This window comes from Hippocampus comes, unplaced genomic scaffold (assembly GCF_001891065.2).
Source record: "Hippocampus comes isolate QL1 unplaced genomic scaffold, H_comes_QL1_v1.1 scaffold14, whole genome shotgun sequence".
Lineage (NCBI taxonomy): Eukaryota > Metazoa > Chordata > Actinopteri > Syngnathiformes > Syngnathidae > Hippocampus > Hippocampus comes.
In genome coordinates, this window is record NW_017805839.1 from 969,685 (window position 1) to 986,751 (window position 17,067).

General features: G+C 43.5%; 1 protein-coding gene and 2 long non-coding RNA genes across 4 annotated transcripts in view; 1 reads left to right on the top strand and 2 right to left on the bottom strand.

The window, feature by feature from the left end:
* phactr3a (phosphatase and actin regulator 3a) overlaps positions 1-15,479 on the top strand; it is a 37,177-nt gene extending 21,698 nt beyond the window's left edge. Inside the window, exons 2-12 of one of the 2 annotated variants that reach the window (XM_019888078.1) lie at positions 3,367-3,531; positions 3,639-3,806; positions 5,825-6,046; positions 6,649-6,877; positions 7,073-7,323; positions 8,140-8,293; positions 12,718-12,773; positions 14,038-14,099; positions 14,199-14,339; positions 14,418-14,494; positions 14,846-15,479. In XM_019888078.1, the coding sequence (XP_019743637.1) occupies positions 3,367-3,531; positions 3,639-3,806; positions 5,825-6,046; positions 6,649-6,877; positions 7,073-7,323; positions 8,140-8,293; positions 12,718-12,773; positions 14,038-14,099; positions 14,199-14,339; positions 14,418-14,494; positions 14,846-14,861 (1,541 nt within the window). In that variant the 3' untranslated portion in view covers positions 14,862-15,479. The remainder of the gene's footprint in view (positions 1-3,366; positions 3,532-3,638; positions 3,807-5,824; positions 6,047-6,648; positions 6,878-7,072; positions 7,324-8,139; positions 8,294-12,717; positions 12,774-14,037; positions 14,100-14,198; positions 14,340-14,417; positions 14,495-14,845) is intronic. The other variant, XM_019888079.1, reaches the window with a different exon arrangement.
* Positions 955-3,696, bottom strand: LOC109526656 (uncharacterized). Its single transcript, XR_002170389.1, has 3 exons — positions 3,610-3,696; positions 3,344-3,481; positions 955-1,161 (listed from the first exon to the last, which is right to left on the bottom strand). It is a non-coding gene; the product is annotated as an uncharacterized LOC109526656 (long non-coding RNA).
* An 83-nt stretch (positions 15,480-15,562) lies between the features above and the next one.
* On the bottom strand, positions 15,563-17,034 carry LOC109526654 (uncharacterized). Its single transcript, XR_002170388.1, has 4 exons — positions 16,971-17,034; positions 16,340-16,415; positions 16,115-16,171; positions 15,563-15,852 (listed from the first exon to the last, which is right to left on the bottom strand). It is a non-coding gene; the product is annotated as an uncharacterized LOC109526654 (long non-coding RNA).
* Between the last annotated feature and the right edge of the window lie 33 nt (positions 17,035-17,067).

The following is a 17,067-nucleotide window of genomic DNA, read 5'->3' on the forward strand; positions in this document are numbered from 1 at the left end:
ATCACGTTGATTAAAAAAAAAAAAAAGTGTATAGTTCATTTGGATTTCACTTTTTTGTACATTTGTTTCCATATCGATTCTGTTAAAACCAAGCTTGTTTTTGAGTTTGCAGAAACCTGATATTGAAGTGTTTTGTTCAAACCCAATTTGAAAACGTACATGCGGATTTGTACAATTCTTCCATCAAATGTAATAATGCAGAGGTTGGAGCGTGAAATATTTTAGGCAATCTAAAAACATTTCGAAAAGGCCAAATTTTGTCCACCTTCACTTGCAAATACAATTTTACAATTTTAATTTGGTGTGCGGTGCAAGTGCACGGTGCGGGTGCGGGAATCGAATAGGTTGGGTAGAAAAAAAAATTAAGCCATTTGTCCTCTTTTAATGAATCATATTATGTGCGAAATCAAACAACCAAAAAGTACATTGCCTCCAACAACATTAATGAGGACATTTTATTTCTGGCGACGCTCAATCCGACTGCAGTGAGCAAAAGCTTTGCCTATCACTCATGCTAGTTCTATTCAACTACATGAGCATTGTGGACCACATGGGAGGAAGAAACATGACGAGTACGACTCATAAGCCTGACATTTTGTACCCCCCCCCCCCACTTGCCCTTTTAGATCAGCAGCATGAAGCAATTGTTGCAATTTGTGTTTGTCATATTGGAAACTCGACGTAAATCAACCGATAATCCTTTCCCGTTTGTGTGCTGGTTCCTCGAATATGGCGCCGGAAACTAACTATTGTGGGTAAAATTACATCAGCGAAAAGTGGCTACATCAGACCAGTTTCCACTTCCAGGTGAGGAGCGTATTTTGTAAACAACATGATTTCTGCTTCACTTGGCTCAGAGCTTCTTCAAGAGGACTTGTGAACCCGTGCGGGCCGCACAAGTGTGAGAGACAAGCTCGAACGAGAACTTTACTTACACTAAAGTACAGATGAAAGCAATGAATGACTCCATCTCGGTCAGACACCACGCCAGCTCGACTGGGGCCAGGGCAGCTTGTTTTGATCTGAACAGTCAAATAGATTGCTGTCGCTTGCCTCACCGTCTGGATGCTTGCACGCAAGAGGGTCGAATTCTCTCAAAGGTGCTGACGAGCTGTTTCAGCGGGGTGTGGTGGCTCACTCAGCATCTTCGGTCTTGAATTTCTGACGAATACATTAGCATATTGATGACTTCATTTCATTCAGATTTTTTTTTTTCTTATTTAGTTTTCGCTGCTCCGAAGTTACCGAACATGGATTTTATAATGTGTTATTTTCCATTTACAAGTTATATTTCCCGTTTTAAATGATTATTTTTACAGTGGAACCACCTAATCGATACCGCAGGTCTTTTAGCGAGCCGACGATTGATACGGAGTTGATCAATCCAGTTTGCTTTGGTGGATTAATTAGACGAGTGTATCATTGCCACGTTGTGGCTGATCATGTTAAACTGAAAGCACATTTCATTAGCTCCTGATTGGGCGGCGAAGAGAAATCTCCTTATGCTCGCATGTGTTTCCACCTAATTGCAGTGCTCTCCTGTCATTTTCTGTGAACAAAACTCCCCCTCTCTGAAAGAAGGGCTTGATATGCATTACGAAGAGCTGAGCCCTGATTGGACGAGCTCACATTCTCTGGCCATCTCTTCCGGATAGCAACAGCCGCCCCCCCCACCTCCTCCCTCCTTCTCACTGGAACCCCACTTCCTAGCACCCCCTTCCACCCTCTTTCCGCCTTCAAAAAGGAGCCCGTATCTCATCCTCCATGTGGCATCTCTCCCCACCCTCCATCCTTTCCCACAATGCACCCGTTGCGCGGCCGCCGCCGTCGTTAGATGTGGCAGTATCCACGTGTGCCTCCTCCTTTCCTTCTAAGCTGACTCGCTCAATCCCGCCAGCTCCCACTGCTGCAGCAGCATCTGGATGCGGTCGTCATGGCAACAGCAGTGGGCCTGACCCCACCTCCTCTCCCCTTTCCACACACACTCACACACACTCACTCACACACACACACACACACACACACACACACACACACACACACACACACACACACACACACACTTGCAAAGACAACGCCTCTACCCCTCCTCCCACTTGCTCCTCCCTCTTCTTTTTTGCACTCTTTGGTGCATTTTCCTTCAAGATTGACCTGGATTCAGCTCGCGCCGCCAAGCGGCATGTGGTACGTGCAAGCAAGATGAGGGCACGAGTGATACGGGCGAGGCCTGTGACCTTTTGTGGGTCACTTTACAAGCGCACCTGAACAAAAATCCCGCCCCCCGCCAATCCTAAATCATCCTCCTTCCTCTTCGTACTCTCCTCTGGCCTGATTAATCACCCGACATCTTCCTACCAACATGCTGTCAATGCAAAGACGCGAGGCAAGGAGGCCCCCCTCGCCATCCTCAAATGTACTCTGCACCACAATCACAAATCCTCCTCTCCTCAGTTGAATATTTGAACAAAGAAATCAGCCTCCAGATGGCAACAATATTTTTTCCCTCCTTCTTGTTGACATATTTATGCATTTATTACATTTTTGGTACAGTTCCATACTTTCTTGGCTGTGAGAGTTCCAAGTCGTTTTGATTTTGAAAAAGGGCTTTGTGTGCTCATAATAAGAATGCCAGCACAAAACAATGAAGCAAGGGCACAAATACTGTCATGTAAATAAATCCCAGTACTTTCATATTTCAGATTTACATTCGATCATTTTTGAAATGTTGGATATCATCCATCCGGGGAGAACAGAATTGAAACCTGCATCTCTGCATTGCGAGGCCGACGTGCTAACCAGTTGACCACATGTTGGATATCATTGCTGTCAAATTCATCATCGATTTATCATTTTAATTGAGATGCTTTATTTTTACCATCAAGCCCTGATTATTATTATTACCGTATTTTCAGGCACCATATTAAAAGTTACAGGTGCTATTTCTGTATTTCTGAACCCAACCGGTTTACATGCACATTTATCGAACCCTTCATGAGTGACAAATAAAAATATGATTTTTAAACAATAAATTCAACACATAAAAAAAATGCATTTATTAAAAACTGAACAAAGTAAATAAAATTTCAAGACATAAGTATAAGTTGTTTTTAACTGTGCACAAAATGAACCGTGCATGACGTACGATCACAAAAGCCTCACGTTGACTACGGAACGAACTAAATTTCCCGCAGCACTGATTGGACAAGCAATGTAATGTGGTCGTCTGCAGCCAGTTATGGCTGTCTTAAAACTCCACGGCAGAGGTTCCCCCTCGAACCACTGAGACTGATTCACCGAACCCCTGGGGTTCGATGGGACCCAGGTTAAAAACCACTGCTCTAACCTTTGCACACTTCTTGTGATCAGCAGATGTGCTGGACCAGCAGAGGGTGCTAAGGACAGGCTGCCTCGTGAGCGGCGTCCACACTCCCCCCATCAGACGGAACAGCAAGCTGGCCACACTGGGCCGCATCTTCAAGCCCTGGAAGTGGAGGAAAAAGAAAAATGAAAAGCTAAAACAGAGTTCCACAGGTACGCTACATGCACTGCTGTTACTTTGTTCAAGAGTAAAGTCAAATAAGACATAAAACACAAGACTGAGATGATCACCTCCGGTTCCCGCTTGTCTCCGTGAACAGATGTAGCATTATCCAGTGGCCTTCTCTACCACGACCCAAACTCCTCCAGCCATGGTTGCTGTTCAGACGGAACACTCCTACTTGGCGGTTTCGGGGGACCTTTGAACTCAAACCTCACTGTCAGCAGTGTGGAATACCTCGGGCCAGAGGAGGAACATCCCCTCGCAGGTAGATTAATTCCTCACGGGCCCACAGCGGACGTTACAGATCATTCACATGACAAATCACCCGCTGGGTTTAACCAAGCAGATTTGATTTGAATGAAACTTGCCGTAGTTGTTGATAGTGAGGGATAAATGCCAAATTGCAAATTTGTGGTCAATCGGAGCAGGGGTTTGGGAGCTACAGCCCACCGAATGTTGACGTTTTTTTGGGGTTAAAAAGGGGCGTGGCCACCTTCCTTTTTTCTCCGGAACAATTAGGTCAATCTTCACAAAACGGGTATTGTTGGAAAAAGGAATTCAAAAAAGATTCCAAACGTGTAATCCTTTGGAAGATTGGTGCATAATTAAGCAAATTTGCCTTTTGAGCTCTAATTGGATGTTGAAATTGTTCTTTTGGATTAGATGAATTTAGATGAACACATCTCATGTGTTTTTCTAGAAAACAACGTTTTAGAGATTCATTTGTAAATTGAAGGGTTCGTTGTTTTTAGTGGATAGCTCTACTTTACGAACGGCAAAAGGAGAGATGGAATCCTTTAAATACAGTTTGATTAAAAGGGGAAAAAAAGACGTCTTCAACGCAACACGTTCGAGGACACAACTCTCCTCGAAACTGAAACCACTTCCTGCTTCTCTTCAACAGCCAATCAGAACCTATCAACATAAAAACATGTCTAAGCAATTATTAAACAAGAGAAGATAATTTAGGTACTCTTAACATGAAATAATATGATGCTCAAACATAAAATGATAATAATTAATAATATAACATAAGCTTACACATTTTTTTGAGCCACAATAAGAAGTCAAACTATATATACCCTCAGATATTCATTGAAAGTTGAACATTTATTGAGCATTGTTGCTTCGCAATTCTCAAAGATTAAAGACAGTCCCATTTCGATGAATTTCCCAGCCACAATCAGCAGTGGATGAGACTGCAGTAATCGACTGAATAAATGCCCCAAAACAAGTGGAAATAGCACAAGAAATATTAAGACTTCACCGACCCCATGGCAACTTGATGTTTTTGTACTGAACTGTCAATGTTGAATTGTACTCACCAGTAGACGGCAGCAAAGACAACCAATTGATAGTCTGGAGTCCATAAGGTGGGGTTGTATCTGCAAAGCATGCATGATATCAGTGGGGCTCAGCTGGTCCCAAGATGTGACGCACATCATCCAAAGTTTGAAGTCAAACTGTGCTATATGTGTAATTAAAATGTGATTAAAAAAAAAAAAAACTCAAAACATTATTCTCCACCTGTTTTCGATTTTCTGCTTGTCCTCATTGGGGTGGTGGGTGAGCTGTAACCTATCCCAGCTGACTTTGAGCAGGAAAGGAAACTTGGCACAAGGGCGAAATGGTGGCCGATGCGTTAGCACAGCCGCCTCACAGTTCAGAGGTCGTCGCTTTGTACGGTATCTGGGCTACACCCTTCCTGTGTGAAACTTGCATGTTCTCCTGGTGTTCTCCTGGTGCTTGAGCACATTTTCTCTAGGAACTCTGGTTTCCTCTCACATTCCAAAAACATGCGTGGCAGGTTAATGGGACACTCTAAATTGTCCCTAGCTGTGAGTGTGAGAGTGGATGGTTATTCGTCTCTGTGTGCCCTGTGATTGCCTGGCAACCGGTTCAGGGTGTCCCCCGCCTACTGCCCGAAGACAGCTGGGATAGGCTCTAGCACGCCCTGCGACCCTTGTGAGGATGAGGCAGATCGGAAAATGGATGGAGATATGTGTATATGTGTGTGTGTGTGTGTGTGTGTGTGTGTGTGTGTGTGTGTGTGTGTGTTCTAAAATGGAAAAAAAAATGGATGTTTGACATTGGTTGGTCCGAACTCAGAACGGAAATAGCTGAATTTTTCCAATTTGTTTTACTTTGCACTTTTGGCTGAGCCAACCCACCAGTTTAAAAACACGATGTGAACACTATACATTACTCACGTATGCGCCAAAATAACTGCATGAACCATCCGCCCCCCCATCCCCCTCCCACCCCCATATTTGCATCTCCAAGTGGTCACCCCCTTCCAGGACTGCGAGCGTCTGGAGGAAACTGTAAATGCAGCACTAAAAGATGAGGAAGGAGATCCAGAGGCGCACCCCGTCGTCGAGGTATCCGATGGCCTGCAGGACATTAGAGAGCGAATGGAAGAAAGACCAGAGGAGGAAATCGCTCCAGGAACGTCTCCGCCACAAGTACCTCCAAAACCTTTGCCACAGCTCATGACCGCAGACGGTGAGCATTGCGATATTTCGGACACTGTCATATTTAACTTGAGGGGACACTTTGGGGCAGGCCGTATAATTCTGCCAGTGCGCAAAGCAGACTCTGTCAAGCCATGTTTGCATGTCTGGATCAGCTTGGTCCTGACCTCTACCTGCATTACAAACTTTGGAGGTGAGCTTGGAAAAATGCAGTCAAACATGTTCGAGAAAGTCTTCAGAGAACCTTGGAAGTTGTCATGATTTCAAGTTGTATTTTGGGCTGCGGCGGGGGTGTCATGACTTTCAGGTATGTCCATATGGACCAATATTTGATTCAAGGGGTCAGACTCTTGGTTTTTGGCTTCCTGTGTGGTCTGAATGTTGTCCACGGGGCCTTGCATGGGTTTCCTTCCCAAAAGCATGCATCTTAGGGTCATTGAGGACTCCAATTTGCCCAAGGCTTGAATGTGAATGGATGTTTAATACGTGATTGGCTGGTGACGAGTCTCGGGCGTACCCCACCTCTCACCAAAAGGTAGTCGGGAGAGACTCCAGGGAGCTCAACTGTGACCCGAATAAGCCTCAGCATCATAGAACATGGACTGACGGATCAGTCTTTTTTTTTTCTTCCAGATTCAGGCCCCTTGTCACTCCCTCCTCACCATCCCAACTCCTACCACCCCAAGGAGCCTCCACATCGGACGCCAGAAAGTCTGGTACCCATCACCCTTCCCCTACGAGGGCCCCTGGCCAACTCCTCAGGGTCGCCTCACCTTGGCAATATGATTCATCCACCTATGCCCCCTAGTTGTATCATGGAGGAACTACAAAGAGCGTTCGCCATCAAGAACAGGCAGGAGAGGTGAGCCTCCACTCATTTGCTTACAAAAACAGAGATCACGTTGTGGGGTAGGCTTTTTCGGGTTATGTGTCAAACTTTTTATTTGTATTTCTGCAACCTATTTATAGACTGGGTTGTTTTTTAAATCCAGATCTCCCTGTCCTGGTCTGACCTTTTTTTTGACAATTCTCTTCCTGTGGTTGTGCGTCCATGCAGTGTGCATGAAGTGTGTGAGCAGGGCTCATCACCCCCGCGGCTGTGGTGCTCGGATGGCCGCCTTTCTCGCTCTTGCAGCTCAGAGAACCAACACACGTCGCTGGCGGGCATCTGCGTCGGAGGCGGCGGCTCCGACTGGCCCAAGAAGGAGGCGGAGGAGAACAAGGAGAACGTGCGGCTGGACCAGTGCTTCTCCAACACATCAGGCCTCCCCACCGACCTGGATGGATGGAACGACTCGGTCATCTCTGGTGGGTCATGTGCTTCGTCCCAGATCCCTAAAAAGTCAAAGAGCACTCCACAGAGTTGAACTGAGACTGAGTGTTTCTTTTCCGATTGTGACTGCTCAGTGTTTTGAGGCAAGTGGTGGCAAATAACTTCAGCCCAAATCTGTCAAATATGTACAGCAACCTCCAAAGTGGAACACAACAACATTTCAAGTTTTTTAAATATTTCTGAATAATTTTGGACTATACCGGTCAGGAGGCCCAATGGTCAACTGGTTGGCGCGTCAACCTCACAGTACACAGGTCTTGGGTTCGATCCCGGCTCCGGCCTTCCTGTGTGGAGTTTGCATGTTCTCCCTGTGCCTACGTGGATTTTCTCCGGGTACTCCGGTTTCCTCCCACATTTCAAAAACATGCATGGCAGGCTGATTGAACACTCTGAATTGTCCTTAAATGTGATTGTGAGCGCGAATGGTTGTTTGTATACGTGTGCCCTGCAAGTGGCTGGCAAACGGTTCAGAGTGTCCCCCGCCTACAGGCAGCTGGGATAGATTGCAGCACCCCCCGCGACCCTTGTGGATCGGAGAATGGATGGATATACCGGTCATTATTTACGCCACATAAAAAAGTGAGAATTAATTTCATAATAATTTAGATTTTGATTTAATGGACTACCATTAAATCAAGGTTCCTCTGAATATGGAAGTAATGATGACCGTGTCCTAATTTATGCACAAACATATATGAATAGCAAAAAGGTGGGCACGGGTTAATTGCACTCTTTGTCATCTAGTGGAAGACAGTCTAATTGTTACACATACATTTTTATTTTTCATGCAGGCACACTTCCTCGCAGGTTAAGGAAGGAGTTACTGGCTGTCAAACTACGAAACAGGCCCACCAAGCAGGAGCTGGAGGATCGGAACATCTTCCCGGCAAGGAGTGACCAGGAGCGGCAAGAAATACGGCAGCAGATTGAGATGAAGCTTGCGAAGTAAGCAATTGTTTTTTTCTTTCTTCCTTGCAATGAAACAGTGATTTACTTAGTCAGTAATCACCGATGGCAAATTAGATCGGAAACAAACACAGATAGGCCATAAAAAGAGTCTCTGATGGTATTTGCTGTCATGCTGCTTTTCTTTTGTTGTTGCTTTTTTAACTTAAATAAGTTAACTCAATGTGCTTAACGTCATTAAAAGTACATTTGAAATCCTTGACAAACAAAAGAAAGACATTTACGAGCAGAGTAAATAAAAAGGAGATGACTGAAATGACTAAAAGAATGTACAGTGCAAGAAAAAGATTTGGGAAAATTGACTTTAAAAGACCTCAATCATACAAGTAGCGATGGGGGAGAAAAAAAAACGATTTTTTATTTAAACTTAGATTTAATTCACACCTCCAATATGCAGTGCATCGTCTCGGTAAGGCAACGAGATGCCACTCACTGTCTGTTCATAATGCGAAGAATGTTTTGTTCCTCTACAAATCATTATGGCAGTCGGCTTTTCTGTTGGATGACGGTGTGAAAGTTTGATTCTGAACAAACAAAAAATTATTTGGCAATGATATCCGAGCGAGCAATCCATCCCCGCAACAGGTACAGACAGAGCGCGCCTCCGGGGCATCGCTTTGTACAAGATGCCCTGACTCACATCGGCAAGCGCCTACATGCCAGGATAACACGGTCAAGGAACACGATGTCCAAATTGTACAACGGCGGTGATCTCCTCGGTGAATTGGTCACAAGACCAAGCTTTCTTTAGCCCCCGTGTAACAAACACGAGGCACGCCATTAATGCGTTGCATAAGCAGATGTGCGATAACTTACAGGTAAGCACAAAGAGGCTTCCACACTTCCCGGAAAAAAAACATTGTGGTGCCTTGCCTCAGAGACTACTAAGAATACTGCGCCACCTCATCTATTCTTAGATCTGTGAGGAGACCATTCTAAATTTGAGTGAGAAGAAAAAGTCTTTTTTCACTTGCTTACAAACATCTTAAATGACGGCAGCGGTGATTTGAAGGCACGGAGGTTCCACTTGTGGCATGCCAGTGAGAGAGGCTGCATGCTACGTGAGAACCTCCGCTCCAGACCGCAGCATGTGGCAGGCTACTTCCATTTCGAGCTAGCATTAGTGAACTCAGAAAGATCAACTGAGATTCCACTTGTCTTTTTATGAGCTCCATTACTGATGAACAGTGAAGGATTTTTTTTTTTTTTGGGCTTGGAATCAGTTCTTTTGTGCGGTTCCCCAAAATATATTGTTACACCAGTATCTGTATAAATTGTAATAAGGAACATCAAGCGATTCATCTGTTTGTATTTTTTTACTCATTGTCCTCTGCGCTGGCTGGGTGAGCTGGAGTCTATTTCATCTGATTTTGGGCAAGAAGTGAGTCACACCTTGGACTGGTCACCAGCCACTGACAGGGCACATGTACACAATCAACCATTCGCTCTCACATTCGCACCATAGATGGGGTGAGGCTCCGGGTTGGAGTCAGGAGTTGGCGTGTTCTTCCCGTGCCTCCGTGAGCCAGTAAAATGTTCGATTTAATTGAAGACTCAAAATTACTCATGGCTGTGCATTTGAGTGTGCAACGGCATTGGCTGGTGACTGGTCCAGGATGTATTAGGATCGGCTCCAGCTCATCCATGACGAATGAGTACGGACATTGAATGGATGGAGAGCATATGTTTTTCATTGAGAGAACATTTGTGGGTTTTCTCCCTCTAAGTGAGGCATTTTAACTGACCAAAGACTGTGCGGTTTTCACATCCTCTACTGTTGGCACAAAGCCATTTGGGAGGGAAATCCTGGCATCATAGAGCTCACGAGTGGTCAAAAGAGGGGTTTCTTGTTGTCCTTCATTTGCCCTGGGAATCCACAGTGAATGCCAAAACAATCCATCACACACATCTCCGGATCTGACAGCAATTATATCATGACTTCCTCTTGATTATTATCCATGGCTGAGCATGAAGAGCTCTCGCTGCATTTGCTGCACATCCAGCAGAAAAATGTCATTGGGCCTCATGGAAAGCGATGCCGCTCGATCCATATGGGTACACTCAATCGATGACCTTTCTATTTTTAGAGACTCCCCGCTTCGTGACTGCCCTGCAGTCACAGACAGCCTTTTCTATTCTTAGCTTCGGTTTGCTCAATAATGCATCTCCACCCACTCCTTACGAATGTGCCACAGAGTTAGATTCATAGAAATGAATTGTGAGGGAAAAAACAAAAACAACAACAAAAAAGGAATAAAGCAAGTAAGTGCACAGTGTGCATTGAACATAAAAAAAATAAATAAAGTGGAGCCAGTTTTCATCCCTCTTGTATCTGGCATAATTTCATTATACCGTAACCAGCCATATTATGAGCACATGCACAATCTAATGACGCGAATAGAAGAGCTGTATTTACAAAATTCATGTTTGATCGCTTCACTCCATAAGTTATAGCTTCAAAACTGTTGCTCAAAATTGAGCGTCATCTTTAACTAGGGAAAATAATCGGATTGTTCTCATGAGATCAAGGGCGGTGGTTGTTCAGGGCAGAATCTAACTAGAAAAAGTCTGACATTTGATCACAATTTATCCCCAAAAAGAACAGTGAATGCCTGATTCGTGAGACCGAAAAATGGGGTCGTGTGTAATATTTACAACGGCCCCAACCTCCCCCTTATTGAATAAGCCGCACGCAGTAGCAAAAAAAAAAAAAAAAAAAAGCTGTCTTCTAAAAATAGCACCACAACAGCAGCTGCGTGTATAACAAAGAATTCCCCTCCAGTTTGTTGCTAGGGAGAAAGAGACTACCGGTATAAAACAGAGAGTATAGTTGCTTAGCAACGCAGACGATTGTACATTTATTGCAAATGTAATAAAGGGGGAGAGGAGTGAGAAGTGTTCTTAAAGAAACAGGAAAGTAAGAAGGGAGGTTTTGTCATAACTTTTCTCCAGATGAGGGTAAAAACATTTCATCTGAAAATGGAAAGAAAGCATTTCAATGAGTGAAGCAGATGTTCCGATGAATTGTACATCGAATCATGTTTAAGTGTATTTGGAGAAATGTATTGATCTTCTCAATGTGTTTCTCAGAAAGCACGAAGGCTGGCTGCTCTTGCTATTTTCGGATTGCCGAGTCGTGCGTCTGTTAATTAACAGAGGCTGCTTGCTGTACGAGCCTGCATTAATTACATAATAGTGTAATGCAAAAAAAAAAAAAAAAAAAAAAAAAAAAAACACCTCCATTCAGCTTATTATACACTGACGAGAGACAAAAGCTATCGTGTACACAACAATCGTGTAAAAAAACTATGTTATAAAAAAAAAAATTAATTGATATAAATAACCTTGACAAAGAATGGGTAACTTTTTTCTTCTGGTTCCATAAAATTGGGTTAAAAAGAACAAAACTGTCAGGTCAATCAATACCTTTGTGTTTTGTAGGGAACAGGTTGTCAAAGAAAAAACGTCCACAGCTGTGTGTTCACCTTGATACTGCCCAAGTCACGCGGACAGTCATCTGTAAACTCGGGGCAAGGGATGAAGGGGGTCCCCACAGCGAGGGTGGGATTCCGCTCTGCCCTTTGCATGTCTGGATCGTGGTGGTGGAATTCAGCTCTGTAGTGTAGATCACATTTATTATTGATACCACACATTAAAACTTCACAAGCTCACATGTTATTCTGGGTAGTAGACCTTTTTTTTTTGAGGTGCTGCCAAGGGCACCTCACAGGCTGATAAATACTGTATACAATTTAATGAGAGATCAAGGGACAGTCAACAAATGCTATTTTTTGTGCCAAAATTAGATAGAAATCGTAATGAATTACTGGAACTGTATTGTATTATCCATTGATTTATTAAAATTGTAAATAGAATATAGAGAATTACATGAAACCTATTTCCTTTTATGTGTATTGGATTGTTTTACAATATGGAGAATTTAATCTGGTCACCTCAAATCTAAAAATGACAGCAATCCCGTGCGTGGGCTGCTGGCCCAGTGCACATCACGAGATCGGGGATGCCGCGAGTAGGAGCCCGCTAAGCCCCGCCCAGTGCTCATTATGTATGCAGTAACCGGGGAGACTGAGGCAGAGCCGCGCAGGCAGCCCATCACTACCCACTTGAAAAGCTCCTGTAGTAGTGTGCTCGTGCTAGTAGAAGACCGCAGTGCACTGGCGAGACATGGAGCATCTTGGCTTCCTTGAATAATCCAACAGGAGAAGGGCAGGGCAGCATTTGAGTATTCCAGATGTTCGGAATACCTCTTCCCAAGTATCACAGCCGCGGTTCGGATGCGAGATGGAGACATAGGCAAAGTGATAAAAGTACAAAGAGGACAGGGCCATGACAGTAGGACAGTGGACAATGGTTCAAAACGTGGTTTTGGTGTTTCTGCGCAGGAGGCTGAGCCAGAGACCCAATGTGGAGGAGCTGGAGAGTCGGAACATTTTGAAACGTAAGTTCATGCTAAACTGATGCCAGTCTACATTTACAAATGAACAGTGGGGAACATAAATACAGCACAGGACAATGCATTTAGAGCAGTGTTACATTATTCACTGTAAACCTCATGAGTGTGAGGATAGCCGCGGCTCTGTTTGTTTCATACAATGGCAAATGAATGTGTGTTTTGTAGGGAACAAAGAAAATCACACTAAAACATACAAATTGGAAAAATGATATTGACCACACAAGCTACGGTATGTCTTGCGAAGCGCTGTAGCTCATACGTTGCCCCAAGTAATAATGCCCAGTTTAGTCAGAGAGGTATGGATTAACATTATTTATTTTTGTGGTTGTAGTTTGCAGTGTAATAATAATGATTCCTAACCAGTCTGCTGTATCACATTAGTGTGGTGTGAGAAATCAGGTTTGCCGCAGGAAAATATCCATTATTTACGTACCATACTTTCCGGACGATAAATCACTTTTATTCATAGTTTGGCTGGTCCTGCGACTTATACTCAGGTGCGACCTGTAGATATTAAAATTAGAGTTCAGACTTGCACCCAAAATTCCCATTCCCTAATTGAGGCGGAACGATGGATGTACAGTACAGAAGTGCAGGGTTTGATTCCGGCTCTGGACTTCCTGTGTGGAGTTTGCATGTTCTCCCCGTGCCTGCGTGAGTTTTCTCCGGGTATTCCGGTTTCCTTCCACATTCCAAAAACATGCATGGCAGGTTCATGCAACACTCTAAATTGTCCCTCGGAGTTACTATTTAAAGCACCAAAAAGAGCAATAACCAACTAGGATTCTACCTTTGGCCTCAATGCGACACGGCATAAATTGTATGAATCCAAGATTCCATTGTGCAACATTGTGTTGGGGATACAGTCTTGCCATGTGGGCTCAGGAACAATTCACAAAAACCATTATCAATTGATCGAATATTTGCAAAAAAGAAAAAAAAAACAATACAGTTTATCAGGTTAAACTTTAAATATCTGTCTTTTTATTGTATTCAATTGAATACAAGTTGTAATGGATTTGCTTGTATTCTGTTTTGGAATTTGTGATTGCATTTACAGAAAATTTTCACAAAATACCCAACCTCAAAATTAACTAAAAACGATCAAATAAATAAATCCTGAATCTATACTATGTATGTGGTACTTTTTCAGCCCACACTTTTGGTGAAAATCAGTCTAGCAGTTTTTGCATGACCCTGCTTACTGGCGAACAGTCATGAAAACAATCTTTTTTTTCCCCCCTTCCAGAGAGAAACGACCAGACAGAACAAGAGGAGAGGAGAGAGATAAAACAGAGGCTAAACAGAAAGGTACAGAATTATTTAAAATATTCATGCTTTTACTTCTTGAGTCGTGTTTATTTTAATTGGAATGGTGGCAATTCAAGTGACCCCTTGCATTTCTCGCAGCTTAACCAACGGCCCACGGTAGATGAACTTCGTGACAGAAAGATTCTGATCCGCTTTAGTGACTATGTGGAGGTGGCCAAAGCTCAGGACTACGACAGGAGGGCAGACAAGCCCTGGACAAGACTCTCGGCGGCGGACAAGGTAGCAATACGCTTCAATGTTCATCAGTTCAGCAGAGACCCGCCTCATTGCTGACACCGTCTTTGGTCTTCCTCGCAGGCTGCCATCCGTAAAGAGCTGAATGAGTTCAAAAGCACTGAAATGGAAGTACACGCATCCAGCAAACACCTTACAAGGTTCGTGTGTTGAGGCGCACGCGCGCGACTCGTACATATGGGAGCGGCTATTCTGGGAAGCAAGGCTCTCAAATTAGCTCCTCTTTGTTCCTCCTGGGGAGGACAGAGGAGCTAAAAATAGATGAAAGTGCTGTAGTCAAGGAGAAGGGGGAGGAAATAATCAAATGGAAATGTGTTCCTTGGCTAAGCTTGTTTGTGTTTGGAACGAGCGCCCTGTGTTGTAACAGTGACCCAGAGAGAGGATCGGATTGTTCACAAGCAGCCGGCACATTTGTTGTTGTTGGATTAAAAATAGAGCACGACCGATGTTGGCTGCTGTAATTTACAATTTTCTTACGTTTGTCTCCGTAGGTTCCACCGGCCATGAGAGCCTGGGGTTTCTTCTGTGAAGAAATGTTCTGAATGTGCTCACTGTCGACAAGCCTGGAGGCCTTTTTCCGTCTTCAGCGAGTCTTAACTTTCTTCCTGCTTGGACAGGAGATGATGTTCACCGCTTCATGTTCAGAAGACCACTGGCCTTTCAGGGTGTCAGCGGACTGGTGGGGGAGGACTGTAGTATGGAGTCCTCTGATTCCCAGGATGAGCGGCAACGAGGATAAATACGTTTTGTTAATGAGTCAGTGTTGAGGGGTTTGGGGGGATTTCGTACTGTACAATGGACATTTCGTGAGAAGACGTGCATGTGGCCACTTTTTCTTAACTGCTGAGTAACGTGTCACTTGACTGGAGATGGATTTGATATTCACTGGACAAACAGTATGTCAACATCAGTGAAAAGAGAACCACCTTTGTAACAAGACTTCAAAATACTGTCTTTTCTTTTCTTAAAAGGAAGACTCATTTACCTTGTCCAACTTTTAGATTTTTTTTAAAAAAGGAACTGAACGAACATGTGGACTTTTTAATAGATTTGTTGAAAAACCTTGAGTTTCCTTCCGGAATCCATATTTTGATGGAATTCTCAACTATAAAATACTGCCATTGATTGCGAATGGTTTGTCAATTTTGCACACACAAATGGAAGTCTTAACAACAATACATTTAATGTCGCAAAAATGACTGCACGCCAAGAAAGCAAGATTAGATTTAAAAAGTTACATTTGCAAGAATCGGTGAAACAGAAACAACTTGCACTTAAATCATATAGCATATTAACAGAAGCAGTGACACTGGTATTAAACACTTATATAATATTACCAAACTGTAACAGTGTAGCTTAACTTGGACTTGAGACTTACTTATTATGCACTTATTTACACAAACTTGGTGTAACTTAGCTTGCACTTAAAACTTCAACTTCAATCAACAAGTACCCAGGCACGCAGACCTCTCCTCAAACCTTCCAAGGCCTCCTCGTGCTGCACAACACACACGGGCAGAATGAAAACTGCTTAAAATACGTCTCGCTTGACATCTAGACAGTTTCGTGTATTGTAATTTGCAATTGGACAGATGAACATGAAGAATGCAATTGTTCTACCGAGTGGAGAAGTTTGAATAAGTCTTGCGCGCTAAACCTCTGTTGTAAACTAATCAAAACCAAGATGTGGGAGACACAAAATGCAATCGTGAATACCCCCGTTGGTGTGAAACGGATTCGTCCGCGCCATGGTCACTTACCATTGTTCTGAGGAGGCGCTCTTGGATTGACTTCATGTCTTTTTTAAGATGCGCCATCTGCAAACAGTGACAGGCTGTTAACGTGGAGGCAACACACGCGATGACACGGTGGGCACAAGTTCACCAATAAGACAATGAGAAGATCGGAATGTTACAAAGGTATTGATTGGCTCATAAAGGATGATACACACAAGATGGCATTTTATATTAAAAGCCGTTTCAGACCTGGGACATGAATAACGGCTCCTCGTACTCGGGGCTCGAGCGCATGTCATTCAGAGTTCGCCTCAGGACCTCAATGCTAGATGAGTGGGGGTTCACCAGATTAGAAAATGGCAAAATACTGGTAAATTGTAGAAATGAAGTGCATTTCAACATTTGCAAAATCATACCACATCACATATCTTTGGAATCTGACTGTTGCAGTTGCAGTCCAGATAAGAGAATTAACAGACATATTCGACCACCTTTCATAAAGAGACCATACAGCACAATGTGGTGAATACATGTGGACTCTTCAATTTTAGCAAACTTAAAAACAACTACAACTTGATTACAATCTCTGAATTAACAAATGACAATGTGTTCTTGCCATTTTTTTTCTTTGTAAAATGAACAACAATTGTCACTGACAGTGTCGTGTACATTTGGTGAAATTTGGTGCGAGCAGCATTGGTTCAGTTCCCTCTAAGTGACGGTGAGAATGTAAGAGTGAACAGTCGCCTGTCTCCGCACTGCACTGCAACTTGATAGGAACCAATCCAGGTTGTAAGCAGTTCTTTTGAGAGAATGATATTGAGCATTAAAGAATGAATTCACCGGTAGGTTAAACAGCACCACAGAGTACTAACTTTACCTTTTGGTTTCCTGCTCATGATATGACTGGAAAAAAGTGTGCTGCCTTTCCAAGCATCTCTGCAAAAGAGACCATACATACACTTATCACACACTGC